The sequence below is a fragment of the Rhincodon typus genome, chromosome 12, assembly GCF_021869965.1.
Source record: "Rhincodon typus isolate 14 chromosome 12, sRhiTyp1.1, whole genome shotgun sequence".
In the NCBI taxonomy this organism is placed as follows: Eukaryota; Metazoa; Chordata; class Chondrichthyes; order Orectolobiformes; family Rhincodontidae; genus Rhincodon; species Rhincodon typus.
The window spans coordinates 7758510-7774062 of NC_063343.1; the positions used below are offsets into that span (position 1 = coordinate 7758510).

Consider the following 15553-nt stretch of genomic DNA (forward strand, 5'->3'; position numbering starts at 1 on the left):
AAAGTTTTAGTTGGCAATTGAGAAGTTTTATTAAGTTTATTTCCTAAACTACAGAAATGTGTATGTATTGTCCACCATCAAACAGCCACAAGGCTGTGATTGACTAATCTTCATTTTTCCAGACGAATGCAGTTCCAACAACACTCAGGAAGCTCAACATCATGAAGAAAACAGCAGCAACTTGAGTTTCGCACTCCATAGAATCCCTGTAGTGCTGATAGAGGCCATTTGGCCCAGTGGGTCTACACTGACCCTCTGAAGAGCATCCCCTCCAGACTCACCTCCCTATCCTCATAGTTACTATGGCTAATCCACCTAGCCTCGGCATTCCTGAATGCTACAGGCAATTTGGCATAGTCAGTCCACCTAACCTCCACATCTTTGCACTGTGGAAGGAAACCAGACCACCCAGAGGAAACAGGGAGAATGCTGAAAGTCCACACAGACAGTCTGCCGAGGCTGAGATCGGACCTGGCCCCCTGACGCTGTGAGACAACAGTGCTAACCAAGTCTGTTTCTGTGAACGCCACCAGTTCACAATGGCAGCAGAATGCTCTACTTACACAATGGGCCAGAGTACAGGAGTTGTCTAATGGCTGGAGCCAAACAAAAAAATTAGCGCACTAAGAAGCCTGTCAGAAATATGAAGCAACATAAGCTTGACAAAAGGCTTTGCACAAAGCTAGGAGTCACCCCTTTTCAGCGTGGAACTGGCTGTCATCAGCAATTACATGATTGTAGGTCAAACCAGGAGGTCATGTCGGATGGCCAATGTCACAATCTCCAATGCCATGCTAGCGCCTTCCACCTAGTGTCTGAGTGCCATAGCGCAAGTTTAGACTGAATTCATGCTGACAGACTACTGCTCTCATTGTTTCTAAACTGGTCTTGCAGGATTCCAGTTATCTGTCCTCTAAAAGATTGCTGAGGTATTGACCCAGACAGTGATTGTGGCTTTCTGCTTTACAATCCTCTCTCAGAATGACAGCATTTGTCATCTAACACTCTCCCAGTACTTTTGATGTTGCATGTTCACCAACCAACTCAGACTGGCAAGTCTAAATTTGTGCTTCCCAGGACCTGGGCTGCTTTTTCTGCCCTCAAAGACCAACTGTTGTTTCCTCTACTGATTGTCAGCAACATTTAACCAGCCATGATCCAACCACTAAAGTAGTACCATGTAGGAACAGTCTGAACATCAAAAACGCAGAGAAGTCAAGGACTGTAAAGAAGTGCCAGCAGTTGAAGTTCACATGCAACATAGACATGGCTCAATTCATTTCTTGGTTTGGAATATGAGCTTTTGTTAGCTCTTGTACTGAGGCCAAGAAAATACTGTGCTGTCCAGTGATGGAGGGAAGCTAAGGAGTATGGATCTGTTGGTGAATGGGGAATGGGGTTTGAGGTTACTGGCATTGCATTTGAATTAGTTCTTCATGTACCTTTGGGGACAACATGACTGTACAGGTCACAGTCTGCCTCCCTCTTCTTCATTTCAACCTCCTCCTCTTTCTTCATTTAGCAGCCTATTTTGTTTCTCATTGCCTCTGCTGTTTCTCCCAGCCATGCTTGATTCCAAGAGGAAGGCACAATAAGCAACTACTCTCATGTCACGTCCCAACTGGATTGTACAGAAACCTTGTTACCTGTAAAATATACTTCAGCATGTGCCACACCATTCTCTATAGGCCTATAAAGTAACTGTGGAAAACACCAAAAATATGATAGGTCTCATTCTGCTTGCCTGCTCTATTTCCAGTGACTGGCTAAGTCCAAGTTCTATTACGGTTTTTGGATGGTTATTCAAGGTGACGTCTAGCAAGTTCTGTGCCATATCCCACTAATTTACCTCAACAATGATCTATCTTGCCCCCATGGTGTTTCTCTTGTCTGATATCTGCGCCACCTTACTGTGCGCTGTTTCCGTGATAACTTGTTGCCCAGCAGATATCCGCCGAAAAGACCAGCATTCCTCATGCCTGCGCCATCTTTGAAAGGCCACTGTGCACCTGGACAGCGTCAGTAACCTGGTGCTGTCCCTCACTGGCAGCGTAACAGCACAGCAGCCTCAAAGCCACAGCAAAAAGCTGTCATGCCCTTACGCAAATGCCATTCATAGAATCCCAACAGTCCAGAAGGAGGCTATTTGGCCCATCGAGTCTGCACCAACCCTCCAAGGAGCATCCCACCCAGTCCTTGTAACCCCGCATTTACCATTGTTAACCCATCTATCTTGTACATCACTGGGCAATACAGTGATAGTTTTAGCATGACCAATCCACCTAAACTGCACATCTTTGGATTATGGGAGAAACTGCAGGAAACCCATACAGACACAGGGAGAATGTACAGGCTTCAAACAAACAGTCAACCAAAGCTGGAATTGAACCCAGGTTCATGAACCAAAGTCCATATAAATCACAACCTTCAAACATTTCTCTGTCTACTATATTAATTATATACCCAGAAATTTCAAGTAGGTTTGTGAGATATGGGTTACAGTTTATAAATCTTCGTTAGCCTTCTATAATCAACTTATAGGAAGGGTCTGGAGGGATATGGGCCAAATGCTGGCAAATGTGCCCCATCAGGAGACGTCCATTTGACGAAGGAGGAGCGCTCTGAAACCTTGTGATTTCAAGTCAACTTGTTGGACTGTAATCTGGTGTCGTGTGATTTCTGACTTTGTCCAACCCAGTCCAACACCAGCACCTCTACATCATTTTAAAATGGTGGAGTTACGTTTGTAATTTTCCAAACTAAATTGAACGTTGCTGAATAGGGCAAATTTTGGAAGATTATGGCTAAAGCAACTGCTGTTGCTTTATCTGTTTCCTAAAAAATCCTAGGGCGGGAACTATCATTCTCAAAATTTGTTCGTCCTGAGTGCCTTTTTTTAAATGCTATTTTCATCCTTATGTTAACTTTAGAGAATTCCAAGCCTTGATTTATCATTTTTAAATGCTATTTTCATCCATATGTTAACTTTAGAGAATTCTAGGCCTTGATTTATTATTAATTTTCTTGAAATCGTGGATTTTTATCTCCGTCCTTGTTCCTGATGACTGACACAAAATAACTATTCAACAATTCTCTTCCTAAATTTCATTTAAAGATTACCAGTGTCTGTTTTAAAAGTCATTCCCCTAAACTATACTTGTTCTTTCTGATATAATTATACATGCTATTTCTGTCAATCATGTTATTCCTTTCAAATATCTCATTTTTTCCTATGCCATTCTTTATATGTAGCCATGTTCTTGGGATCTACCCTAATCTCTGCATTTCTGCTCTCTTTTTCGTTTATTCATTCACAGGATGAGGGCATCACTGATTAGACCAGCATTTATTGCCCATCCCTAATTGCCCAGAGGGCAGTCATGAGTCAACCACATTGCTTTGGATCTGGAGTCACATGTAGGCCAGATCAAGTAAGGATGGCAGTTTCCTCCCTAAAGGGTATTAGTAAACCAGATGGACAACCAGCAATGGATTCATGGTCATCATTAGACTCTTAAACTCCAGATATCTATTGAATTCAAGTCCCACCATCTGCTTTGGCAGGATTCAAACCCACGTCCCCAGAACATTACCTGGCTCTCTGGATTAACAGTCCGTGATAATACCACTAGGCAGTTGTTTCCTCAGCTGTTTTGTAGGCTGAATATAGCTTTGCCCCATGGAGGTATATAACGGTCTTGTGTTAAGGTTTTGAACCTCCCACAGTCGTTCTATAGTTTTATCCAATAACAGTTTTAATCAGCTTGCAATCTCTGTCTCATCCCTTTAAAATTACTAGTACTAAAATCTGTTTTGGGTCAATTATACAAACTGTTTTGACTTTTCAAACCAATATTGAATTTGATCATATTATCATCACTTTTTTGCTGAAATTTTCTCCTACTATTAAATTATTAACTCAGTTTACTCTGCTTGGTGGCTCCAGAAACAATGTTGATGGATTTGAGAAATTTATTATTGTGCTGACGCAACTTGAGCTACCTCTGCACTTTCAAATTTATATGAAAATTAAAAACTCCCTTTGTAATAGTACTGTTTTTACTATACAGCACTCTAATCTCTGAATTAATATAGTCTGCCATTACATTGTAGCTATCAGGAGGCCTGTAGACAGCTCCCCCTCAGTGTTAAGTTCTTTCTTATTGCTTAATTCTAAACATAAAAACTTTGTTGATTGTTTCCCTTACCTAGATCCTCTCTTACTGATGTTGTAATAGTATTTTTAATCACCAAAACTACCCCTCCCCAATCTCCATGAAGACTTTATAAACTGGAATATTTAATTCTCTTTCAGAAATCAAAGGCTTTTTTTTTTATAGGCTTCTATTGCAATATTTTAGGTGATTTTAAAAAAAATTCACTGTGACCCGGTTTGCATTTTTTGTCTCCTAGTGCATTTTTATGAGACTAGAATGACTCATTAAACATTACAAACCTTCCCAGATATAGAGTTCTTAAGCATGAAATGTCTGATGTTTATGAATGATGGTTAGCTAGATTGTAACTTTAATTTTCACACTTAAGTAAGAAAGTTGTGGTGATATTTAACTGCTTTCCTCAGATCCTGATTGTTTACACATTTTTCAGTGAATGACAGTGAGGTTTGGACAGCAAATTGGCATTAGTCAAGTGGGCACAATTTTGAGCACAACTTTCCAATGTGCCCTCAGATGAAATTCCACTCTGTCCCACAGTTAATGAATAGGTCCACCTGGTTTTTAAACTCGTATGCCATGTGAAAATGTGGGCCAGCACAGTAACTTTTGTCTCAGAGACAATTCTCAAGGAATACTGAGATAACAAGGTGTAAAGCTGGATGAACACAGCAGGCCAAGCAGCATCAGAGGAGCAGGAAAGCTGATGTTTCAGGTCAAGACACTTCTTCAGAAATCCGGTTTTCTGAAGAAGGGTCTCAACCCAAAACATCAGTTTTCCTGCTCCTCTGATGCTGCTTGGCCTGCTGTGTTCATCCAGCTCTATACCTTGTTATCTCAGATTCTCCAGCATTGGCAGTTCCTACTATCTCTCAAGGAATACTGTTCTCTAAGAAACTCATCATTGCCTTCATTGCAATGAGATCTGCAGTAGCTTTTGTCATTTCTCTAATCTCTGTCCCACTGGGTTAAACTTCAAGGTTGGCACATTGGCTCAGTGGATAACACTGCTGCCTCACGGTATCGGGGACCTGTGTTCAATTCCATCCTCAGGCTGTGTGGAATTTGTATGTTCTTCCCATTTCTGTGTGAGTTTCCTCCAGGTGCTCTGATTTATGCCCACAGTCCAAAGATGTGCAGGTTAGGTCAACTGGCCATGTCAAATTGCTTATAGTATCCAGGGATGTGTGGATTAGCCATGCGAAATGCGGTCTTATAGGGTAAGGGGATGTGTCTGGGTGGGATGCTCTTCAGAGGGTTGGAATGGGCTGAATTAACAATGTAACTCTTATTAAAAAAAAAACAAGTGTCATCCATTGTGAGTGGGAGTACTGTAAAAAAAAAATTCAATTTTCATACCAGCGTCCATTTGTCTGAAATTGTACTTGCCTGATTCTAATCTCACTGATCAAATTGTAGCCAGTGGATCACCGGCAATGATATATCTTCATATGCCTAAACAAATAGGGTGGGAATCCCCCAGGATTTATCCTTGGGCCTGTCCTATTTCTCAAGTACATGTAGTAATATCATCCAAAAGCAGAATATCAAGGTCCGTGTGTTTGAGTCATGCAGCATAGAAACAGGCCCTTCGGCCTGCTATGTCTATGCTGACCAACAAACACCAAACTACACTAATCCCATTTACTGGCACTTGGTCCATGACCTACTGTGTCCTGGTATTTTAAGTGCTTGTCCAGATGCTTCTTTAATTTTGCAAAAGTACCTGCCTCCACTACCCTCTGAGGCAGCAAGTTCCGCATCCCCTCTACCCTGCAGGTGAAGAAACTTTTCCTCAAATTCCCAATAAACCACTTCCACCTCACCTTAAACTTATGCCTCTGGTCTTAGACACGTCTGTTATTGGGTAAATATCTATCCCATCTATGCTTCTCATAATTTTGTACATCTCAATCAAATTCCCTCTCAACCTCCTCTTCTCCAGAGAAAACAAACACAGGCAATCAGGTTTCTCCTCATAACTGAGACTTTCCATTCTAGGCAACATCCCGATGTATCTCCTCTGCATCCTGTCCAGCGTAACTAGGTCCTTCCAATAGAGTGGTGACCAGAAATCCATGCTATACTCCACCTGTGGCCTAACCAATGTTTTATAAAGTTGCAACAAGACTTCCTTGCACCTAGATTCAATGCCCCAGCTAATGAAACCATTAGCAAACTTATCATCTGAACATCAGGACACAATTCAGACCACATCATTGACACCACCATCACGACCACGACTTAAGCAACTCATCCTCCACTTCGCACATCTGAGGCTGAAATCTTCATCTCTGTCATCGTTTTCTCTAAATTTGATTAATCCAACTCAGTCCTAGTCACCTCCCACATTCTCCCCTCCGTAAACGTGAGGTTGTCTAAAACACTGCCTTCCCATATCCTAACTTGCACTAAACCCTGTTCACTGTCACTTTGTACTTGTTAATCAAGACTGACTCCCAGCTGAATGATGACATGACTTCCAAAATTATCATTCTTTGCTCCAAATTTGTCAGTGGCTTCAGCCTTCCCTTCCTTGGTAATCTCCTACAGCCTTATAATCATCTAACGTCTCTATTCTGGCCTCTTGCCAGTTTTAATTGCTCTGCATTGGAGCCCATGTCTTCAGCTGCCTAGACTTTAAGCTTCGGAATTAGCTGCCTGCACTCGCTAATCTCCACTAATGACCCATCCTTAAAGCCTGTCTTTTAGGCTGAGTTTTTGCTCCTCCACATCTCCTTATGTGGGTCAGTGTAACGCATTTTCCCCACAGAATGAAAGAATATTGGGGACATGGGGGAATGTAGAGTTGGGGTTAAAATCAAATCAGCCACGATCTTATTGAATGGAGGAGCAGAGCTGAGTGGCCTACTCTTGTTTCTTGTTCGTATTTTTCATAACAACTCCTGTGGGATATCAAAGGTGCCATAGAAATAAAAAGTGTTGTTATAGGACCCTCTCAAATTTCTTCATGATTTTCAACATCTGGATCAGATCCCCCCTGCAATCTGTTAACCACCAGAAATTACACATCAACTTTTGTGCAACCTTCTTCATAATTTAACACCCTAAACCCTGACCCCACGCTGGTCCATCTGTACTGCACACCCTCTGAGGTTAAAGATTCAGACAGAAATGACTCACTCGGAGAAATAGAGGAAAGCCACGACCATAGTACCCGACAGCAAAATAATCCGGAGTTGGCCGTAGGATTTTCATGATGTTCTCATAGAAGGTGGCTTGCTGTTTCTACAAGGAGACAAGTAAGGGCAATGTTATCTCCAAAGCCATCACACCATAAGCAGAAGCAATAAAGATCATGCTACAAAACTAGCAATCAACTTCATTGAGCATTATGCAAATACTCCGAGATGATTTAATGCTGGAGTGCTTTAAGATGGTTCACTAGTCATACCTTTTGCTTAGGTTTGCATTACTGTGTATTAATGCGAGCAACAGTCTCCAGAGTCTTGTTTCTATTCCAAGACAGTGCATACCACAGGTTAAGAGGTAAACTGTATACTGTATTATATTAAACAAAGCTTGCAACAGAGATACAAAAGTTGCATAGATTGCAAGGTGGGTGAATACCTAACAATGCAGGGTAAATGCTTTTCAAAGTTGTAGGCAGATGTAGCTGAGGGTAGCACGACAGTACAAGGAAGGAACTTATTCTTTCTATTAGTCAGATTAATATCTCATGTGCAGGCAGACGCCCACAGTCACACTGACAACCAAGAGGGTGAGTACTTCAGGTCGAGAAAACAAGGTTAATCATGTGATTTAATATAACACTGTAGAACAGTTATATAAAGTTTAATACTGCTATTAATCATTGTAATAAACCCTGTCATTAGAGAAACTGCTCATGTAGAATCATAAATGGAGTTATTGCCTCCGAACTAACAAATCTTTGCTTCAATAGTATTCATCAAAAATCTATTAAATTTACACCATTCGACAGGAAAACCTGCAATCTGGGAGAATCCCCTTTGGGTGCAACCCATGCACCTGAAGTCATCATTCTACCAATTCCCTACAGTGCAGAAAGAGGCCATTCAGCCCTTCAAGTCTGCACTGACCCTCCGAAGAGCATCCCACTCAGACCCAGCCCCGCACCCCATCTCTGTAACCTTGCATTTACCATGGCTAACCCACCTAAACTGCACATCCCTTGACACTGGGGCAATTTGGTATGGCCAATCCACCTAACCTGCACATCTTTGGACTGTGGGAGCAAATCGGAGCATCCAGCAGAAATCTGTGCAAACACGAGGAGGCTGAAAAAATCTCCATACGGGCAGTCACTCAAGACTGAAATTGAAACAGGCCCCTGGCACTGCGTGGCAGCAGTGCTAACCACTGAGCCACTGTGCCACCCAAAGGCAATACATACCCAACAATTGTCCCAGTTTAACAGGAAAATGTCCAAATTCAGAGTGAGCTTAAGTGAGTATCAATCAGCAGGTCCGATTTCTCGTTAACTTATTCTTTGGATATGGGCATCACTGACAGATCTACGTTACTTGTATTTGAGAAGATACTGAGCCACTTCTGTCCTGAACCACTGTCAACCCTGAGGTTATTAATAACTCCAACAATCCGGTTTGACAGTGATTTCTAGAATTTTCACCCAGGGGACGATGAAATAACTGGCCAAGGCAGCACAGAGTGCGAAATTTGGAATAGAACCCTGAGCTAAGGGCATTCACATATATTTGCTGTGTTAATCCACCTTGACGGTGGAGCTTTCGAGAATGGGATGAGGACAAGGCTACTGTACAAGCCAATGACAAGCTGCTGTACATAAGAACATAAGAACCAGGAACAGGAGTAAGCCACCTGGTCCTTCAAGCCTGCTTCGCCATTCAATAAGATCATGGCCAATCTTTTATTTGTGAGTCTGTTCAGAAACGGTCAAAAACCAAACCATCAGCCAACGTTGGCAGCATGGTGACCAGCACTGCTGCCTCACAGCACCAGGGACTCGGGTTCAATTCCATCCTCGGGCGACTGTCTGTGTGGAGTTTGCATGTTGTCTCTGTGGGTTTCCCCTGAGTACGCCAGTTTCCTCCCACAGTCCAAAGATGTGGAGGTTAGGTGGATCGGCCATGATAAATTGCCCCACAGTGTCTAGGGATATGCAGGTTAGGTGGATTGACTGTAGGAAATGCAGATTTACTGGGATAGTTCTGGGTGGGCTGCTCTTCGGAGAGTCAGTGTGGACTTGAAGGGCCGAATGGCCTGCTTCCACATTGTAGGGATTCTGTTCTATGATTTAAGAAGACAATGTGAGTTAGCAGACGAGGTGAGGAAAATATATTGGGTGGTAGGCCTTGTGTTCTCTGCAAGCCAGGGGTGAGAAGAGGACGGCACATGTTTTGAATTTTATTGACAACCCCACTCCCTGATCCCAGGTCAAATAGAGAACAGACTCCATCTCTCAAGAGGACGGAGGGCTCCAACTGAGAAACACCAAACCTTGAATCTTTTAAGCGGTTCTTGGAATGGGCTAATTCACCACTTGCCCTTTGGAGACCACCATCATGTAAGGCTGCACACGGGAACTTACCAGGTTTTGGCTCAGAAGTTCATAGTCAAAGATTTCCTTCTCAAATTGATCTGCTAGCTCCTTGCAGAGATTCAGGGCTTCCTCCCACATCTACGAAAGAGGAACCGTCCATCAATATAGAACCATTACACAGCCATAGAAACTCTACAGCGCAGATAAAGGCCTTTTGGCCCATCGAGTTATTGCATCAGTTGGAAATATGGTCATTTACAGGGGGTGGGGTTGCTGGAGGTCGTGAGTGCAAGAAGTAGTGACTCTTTTCATGTTCTCTCTCTCTCTGTACTGAGACAATCCTTTCATCTCTGATATTTTGGCCTGATACCCTATTAAGAGTGAGGCTCTCTGCACTTTCTGACTGAGAATGATTATCAGCAGCAACATTTTTACAGTGAACGTCATAACACATTGGACATGCATCATTCGCCTCTTCCCTTTAAGAAGGCATTCCCGTGTTACTTTATTGGGAGCAGTTCCTGGCAACAATGGGGTTGTGGAGCTCCAGATCGTGCTTGGGACAGATGGGTTGGAATGCTGTGAAGTCTAAGGGACTGACGTTGCAATCAGGTGGAGTGATGGGTAGTGTTGAGTGTTCAGGATATTTTTTAGGGAGGGCAGAGGGTTGCTTTAGGAGGGAACAGGCTTCTCCCAGTTCTTAAGAGGGAACCATTAGCTCTAATCTCTCACGGGGTTGAACTCTTCTGATTCACGACCTCAATCTCTAAAATATGAGCGCATAATCCAGACTGAAACTTTCATGTGGTGCTAAGGAAGCTTCGCGATGTGTGAATGAGGTACCATCTCACAGATGAGACATTCAACACAGGTCCTCGGTGGATGTAAAAAAATTCTGTGACATTATTCAAAATAGATCATGGGAGTTCAACCCTGTACCCTGGATAATATCTATCATTCAACTAATTACACAAAAATACAGATCGGCTCATTATCTTTATTTGATGAGATCTCACTTTGTGAAATCTGATTGATGCACTGCCTATATTCTAACAGTGATTAAGCTTCAAAAATTCTCCACTCTCTGTATGATTTATTGGGCTGTTGTGAGTGTGTAAAAGGTGCTATGCAAATACAAGTCCTCCCTTTCTTTATTACTTCAAATAAAACCTGATTTATGGTACGTAACATGTGATATTTGGCCTATTAATGGTATTTGTCTATCTAGTACAGTATAAGGCACATTCTGCTTTATTTCAGTGAACTATCACCACAAGCCGAGGATCATTGCTTCCTGGATCATGTTGTGGTATCATGTGCCTCACACACATGGTCAGGCTCAGAAAGGACAGCATTCTGTGCACTTAGCACAAGAAGAACTCTCTATTGAGGGCACTAATTGGATTCGCCCATGCTAGTTGGCATGTTTTGGGTCCAGGTTTCATCTCATCATTTGGCACTTACCTTTCCCTTGTCAAAGTAATTAATAATGGTTTTGTACAGGTTTTCTTTCAGCTGCCGCTGTGTTTGGGAATCGTGAAAATCTCTTGGCATAACATGCGATGTACATTGTTCATCAGACCACTGAAGTAGAAAATGAAAACTTGGTCAGTCCATAGATGTATAATGGTTACGCACCCTGGAAGAGGCTAATGGAATATTGGCTATTATGTCAAAATCCACGAACAAAAATGGGGTGACAGTTATGTTATAAGCATTGCTATGCTCTGGTTAGACTCCACCTGAAGAGACTGTGTTCAATTCTGTATATCCCACCTCAGGAAGGATGCAATGCCTTATGGTTCATCAGAAGGTTCATCAGAATGAAGTCAGGACGAGAAAGGGTTAATTAGGAGGGTGACACTCCTGTATCTTCTCTCCTTTTCTTCAATATTCTTGGATTCCCCACAGCAGAAAGAAGACAGGCCCAAGAATACTCTATCTATCTGACATTCTCCCTTTCCTTTCTTTGCTGGCTGGAACATAATTCTGCAGTACACCTCCCCACATCTGATACAGCTAAGGATTAGTGAATGAATAGTAAGCAATTGACAATGGTCGCTCGTTTTTCCCTCGTAGCTGGCTGAATGGCAAGCATACATTATTATAATGTCCCCACAACCCCAATCCTTGTCACAGAGTTGTACAGCACGGAAACAGACCCTTCGGTCCAACCAGTTCATGCCAACCATAATCCCAAACTAAACTACTCCCACCTGCCTGCTCCTGGTCCATATCCCTCCAAACATTTCCTATTCATGTACTTATCAAAATGTCTTTTAAATGTTGTAACTGTACCCACATCCACCACTTTCTCTGTCAGTTCATTCCACACACTAACCATTCTCTGTGTGAAAAGAAACTGCCCCTCATGTCTTTTTCAAATCTTTTTCCTCTCGCCTTAAAAATATGTCTCCTAGTCTCAAAATCTTCCATCAATTTCTAAAATCTCTTAACATCTTCTACAAGGGAAGAGTTGCAGACTTCCACTACCCACATGAAAAGGTGTTTTCTGATGTTACCCCCTAAGCAACCCAATTCAACTTTTATGGATATGCTTCTTTGGTTCAGTTCGCCCCTACCACCAAAGAAAACAACATCTCTTTACCTCTGCTTTGACTATGTTAAATAGCTAAATTAGATCATCTTTTGCTTGTCTTTTTTTCTGAGTATATAGGCCTCAGTTTATGGCCTAATTAACTCTTTTTGATCCTGGCTTCATTCTGATGAAACTTCATTGTACCCATTCCAAAAGGCATTGCATCCTTTCTGAGATGCGGTGGAGAGAGTCGAACACAGTTTCTCCAGATGGAGTCTAACCAGACACAGCAAAATTACAACAGAAACGCCAACCTGTTTTCTTCAACTGCCTTGACACAATAGCCGACATTTTATTAGGCTTTTTCAGTTTTCTTATTGGTTCACTGGCTTTTAGAGATTTCTTTACTCGGACCACCTAATTCTCTCTGCTCGTTTGTAAATCCCAGCTCCTGAACATTTTGAAAATGTTCTGAGCTCCCTTAAATCCAGAGTGGATGACCTCACATTTATTCCAACACATCAAACTCAGCTGCCACAGTCTTCGCTTGATGATTCATCAGACGGAGCATTCGAATGTGAATAGTTAAACCACTGGCTCCCTTCCCACCTCTACACTCAGCACCATACATTTTTTACGTTAAAAAGAAAGTTCCTAACCTTCAGTAGCTTAGCATGCAGAAGGAGTGTGTAGGCAGCCTCAGTGTAGTTTTCACAGTCCAGGTGCAGATCTCGAAGCTTGTACAGATATCTGCAGAGCACAAACAGAACAGTGAGAAACACTGAAGATTACTGTTGTTGTCCTGTAATTACTGAGCTGTAATTAACTCCAGAAAAAAAAATTAAATGACATGATTTTAGATAGTCGCAGTGATAGGTATTGTCAAAATAACATTTGTTAGTATACATAATTGTTCCCAAGGAATGCAATATGAGGATAATGTTTGGTAACAAGGCGTTGTAGAGCAACCTGCTAAAAATTGGAAATTACCGTCAGTAGTGTTATTGTGTGAAAGCATTATATGCTGACATCAAGGCCCCTTTCTTTCCATTTATTTTAAATGGGTTATTGCCTCCATTAGAATGGTAGAGAGAAGAATTTAACTGAATGCATTCAGTGTTTGTTGGAAAACATCACTGTGTAATTTTCTGTAAATGCTTTTGCTTATTCTGGCACACCAGTCCATTCTGAGCTCACACAAAGCGCATATTTCTGCAGCCAGTTCCTTTCACCTATTTCTACACTGGCTCGCCATCTCCTTTTCTTAATTTTACATCTCTTCTAATTGATACCTCCTCCTATCTCAGCCCAATACCTTTGCATTTCTCCTCACAGCCTCCCCTCACTTTAGACCACCACTTCTCAGCTTTCTTCTGTATTTGGATGGCCGAAGGCAAGGGTTCAGAAGGAGGGCAGGGACAATGCTGGCAAGTTTGAGCTCTGAGCCGAGAGCTCTGAGGTGAAGTGAGTCTGCCAATAGAAGAAAGGAGTAGCAAAGTGGGAAGGGGGGTTTCAAAGGGAGGAGAGGAACTACAAAGGGAAAACAGCTGTTTTGAAGCTTTCTACAAAGGAATAGTGTGTCGCAATACTATGGAAGTGAAGCAGACAGTTGGATAACTTCATACTGAACAGCTTCATTTCATAAAAAAGTTACATTTATGTGTGACTACACCTTAAAGCATCTCACATACAGTGAATCACTTGAAGAGTGGCGGACTGTGTTGAAGACAAATATGTAACCATTTAGAGACAGTAAGAACTGCCGATGCTGGAGGCAGAGATAACACAGCGTAGAGCTGGATGAGCACAGCAGGCCAGGCAGCATCAGAGGAGCAGGAAAGCTGACGTTTCAGGTCGGGACCCTTCTTCAGAAATGTTGTGATCTCACCAATCCGTGGGAAGCATGTTTGTGATGAGGGCTTTTTTTTTAGCTAACTTATACCTGCTGTTTTGTGCCATTTTAAATGTTGCGGTGTGTCGAGATTAAACCTTTCTTTGTGTGATGTGGCTTTAAGTTTAATGGAGCAGTGAGGATTATTGAGGATATTGAACTCTTCTGCTTCTGTGAGAGTGCAAATATTGCACCCCTCAACAGAAGTACTGAAGGTAATAATACTGTGTGACTGCATCGCTTAATGAAAGAGTTGCCGAGAATGAAAACAGCCACTGAAAACTAAACGGTAACCCTTGAGAAAATCTCAACAGGAGATTATTTTAAAAAAGCCTGATCCCACTTACATAGCCCCATTTCCTTAAATCACCTATTCCAGATCTCCAACTACCTCAATCTACATTTCCTTGCTTTACTCCAGTGCAAGCATCTATCTCTTAGCTCTCCTCACCTCTCTAGACCACTGCTGAGCTCACCCATACTACTAACTCCATTTACCCTCCTGTCTGTCCTCTTTGATATCCCCATTCACAAAATCTATCAATCCCTGTCTTGAAAATATCAATCATAGAGTCATACAGCACGGAAACAGATGCTTCGGTCCAACCAATCCATGCCGACCATAATCCCAAACTAAACTAGTCCCACCATGTGCCTGGCCCATATCCCTCCAAAAATTTCCCATTCATGTACTTATCCAAATGTCCTTTAAACGTTACAACTGTACTCATATTCACCACTTCCCCTGGAAGTTCATTCCACATGTGAACCACTCTTTAAGTAAAAAAAAATTGCCCCCATGTCTTTTTAAGATCTTTCTACTCTCACCTTAAAAATACACCCTCTAGTTATGAAATCTCCCACACTAGAGAAAAGACACTGCCATTCACCTTTTCTAAACACCTCATTATTTTATAAACCTGTATAAAGTCATCCCTCAACCTCCTATGTTCCAGTGAAATAAGTCCCAATCTGTCCAGCCTGTCCTTATAACTCAAACACTCCATTTCTGGCAATATCTTGGTAAATCTCTTCTGAATCCTCTCTGGCTTAATAATACCCTTTCTTTAACAAGGAGACCAGAACTAGACACAGTACTCCAGAACAGTCTTGTACGACCTCAACATAATGTCCTAGCTCCTATACTCAAAGGTCTGAGCAACGAACACAAGCACGCTAAACACCTTCTTAGCCACCCTATCTATGTGCGATGCAAGCTTCAAAGAATTATAAGCCTAGACCCCTAGGTCCCTCTGTTCTCCAACAATACCCAAGGCCCCACTTCCAATTGTATCAGTCTTGTCTCTGTTTGCTTTGCCAAACGTAATATCTCACACTTATCTAAATTAAACTCCATCTGCCGCTCTTCAGCCCATTGACCTATTGATCAAGATCTCTTTGTACTCTTAGATAACCTTCTTCAC

At 42.1% G+C, this 15553-nt stretch overlaps 1 protein-coding gene across 1 annotated transcript in view; it reads right to left on the reverse strand.

The window, feature by feature from the left end:
• The window catches only part of LOC109937103 (dedicator of cytokinesis protein 2-like), a 587118-nt gene that overhangs the window by 79004 nt on the left and 492561 nt on the right, over positions 1-15553 (reverse strand). The window contains exons 35-38 of the mRNA XM_048603933.1: positions 12898-12988; positions 11164-11283; positions 9748-9837; positions 7320-7424 (exon numbers count right to left, since the gene is read on the reverse strand). Of these exons, the coding sequence (XP_048459890.1) occupies positions 7320-7424; positions 9748-9837; positions 11164-11283; positions 12898-12988 (406 nt within the window). The remainder of the gene's footprint in view (positions 1-7319; positions 7425-9747; positions 9838-11163; positions 11284-12897; positions 12989-15553) is intronic.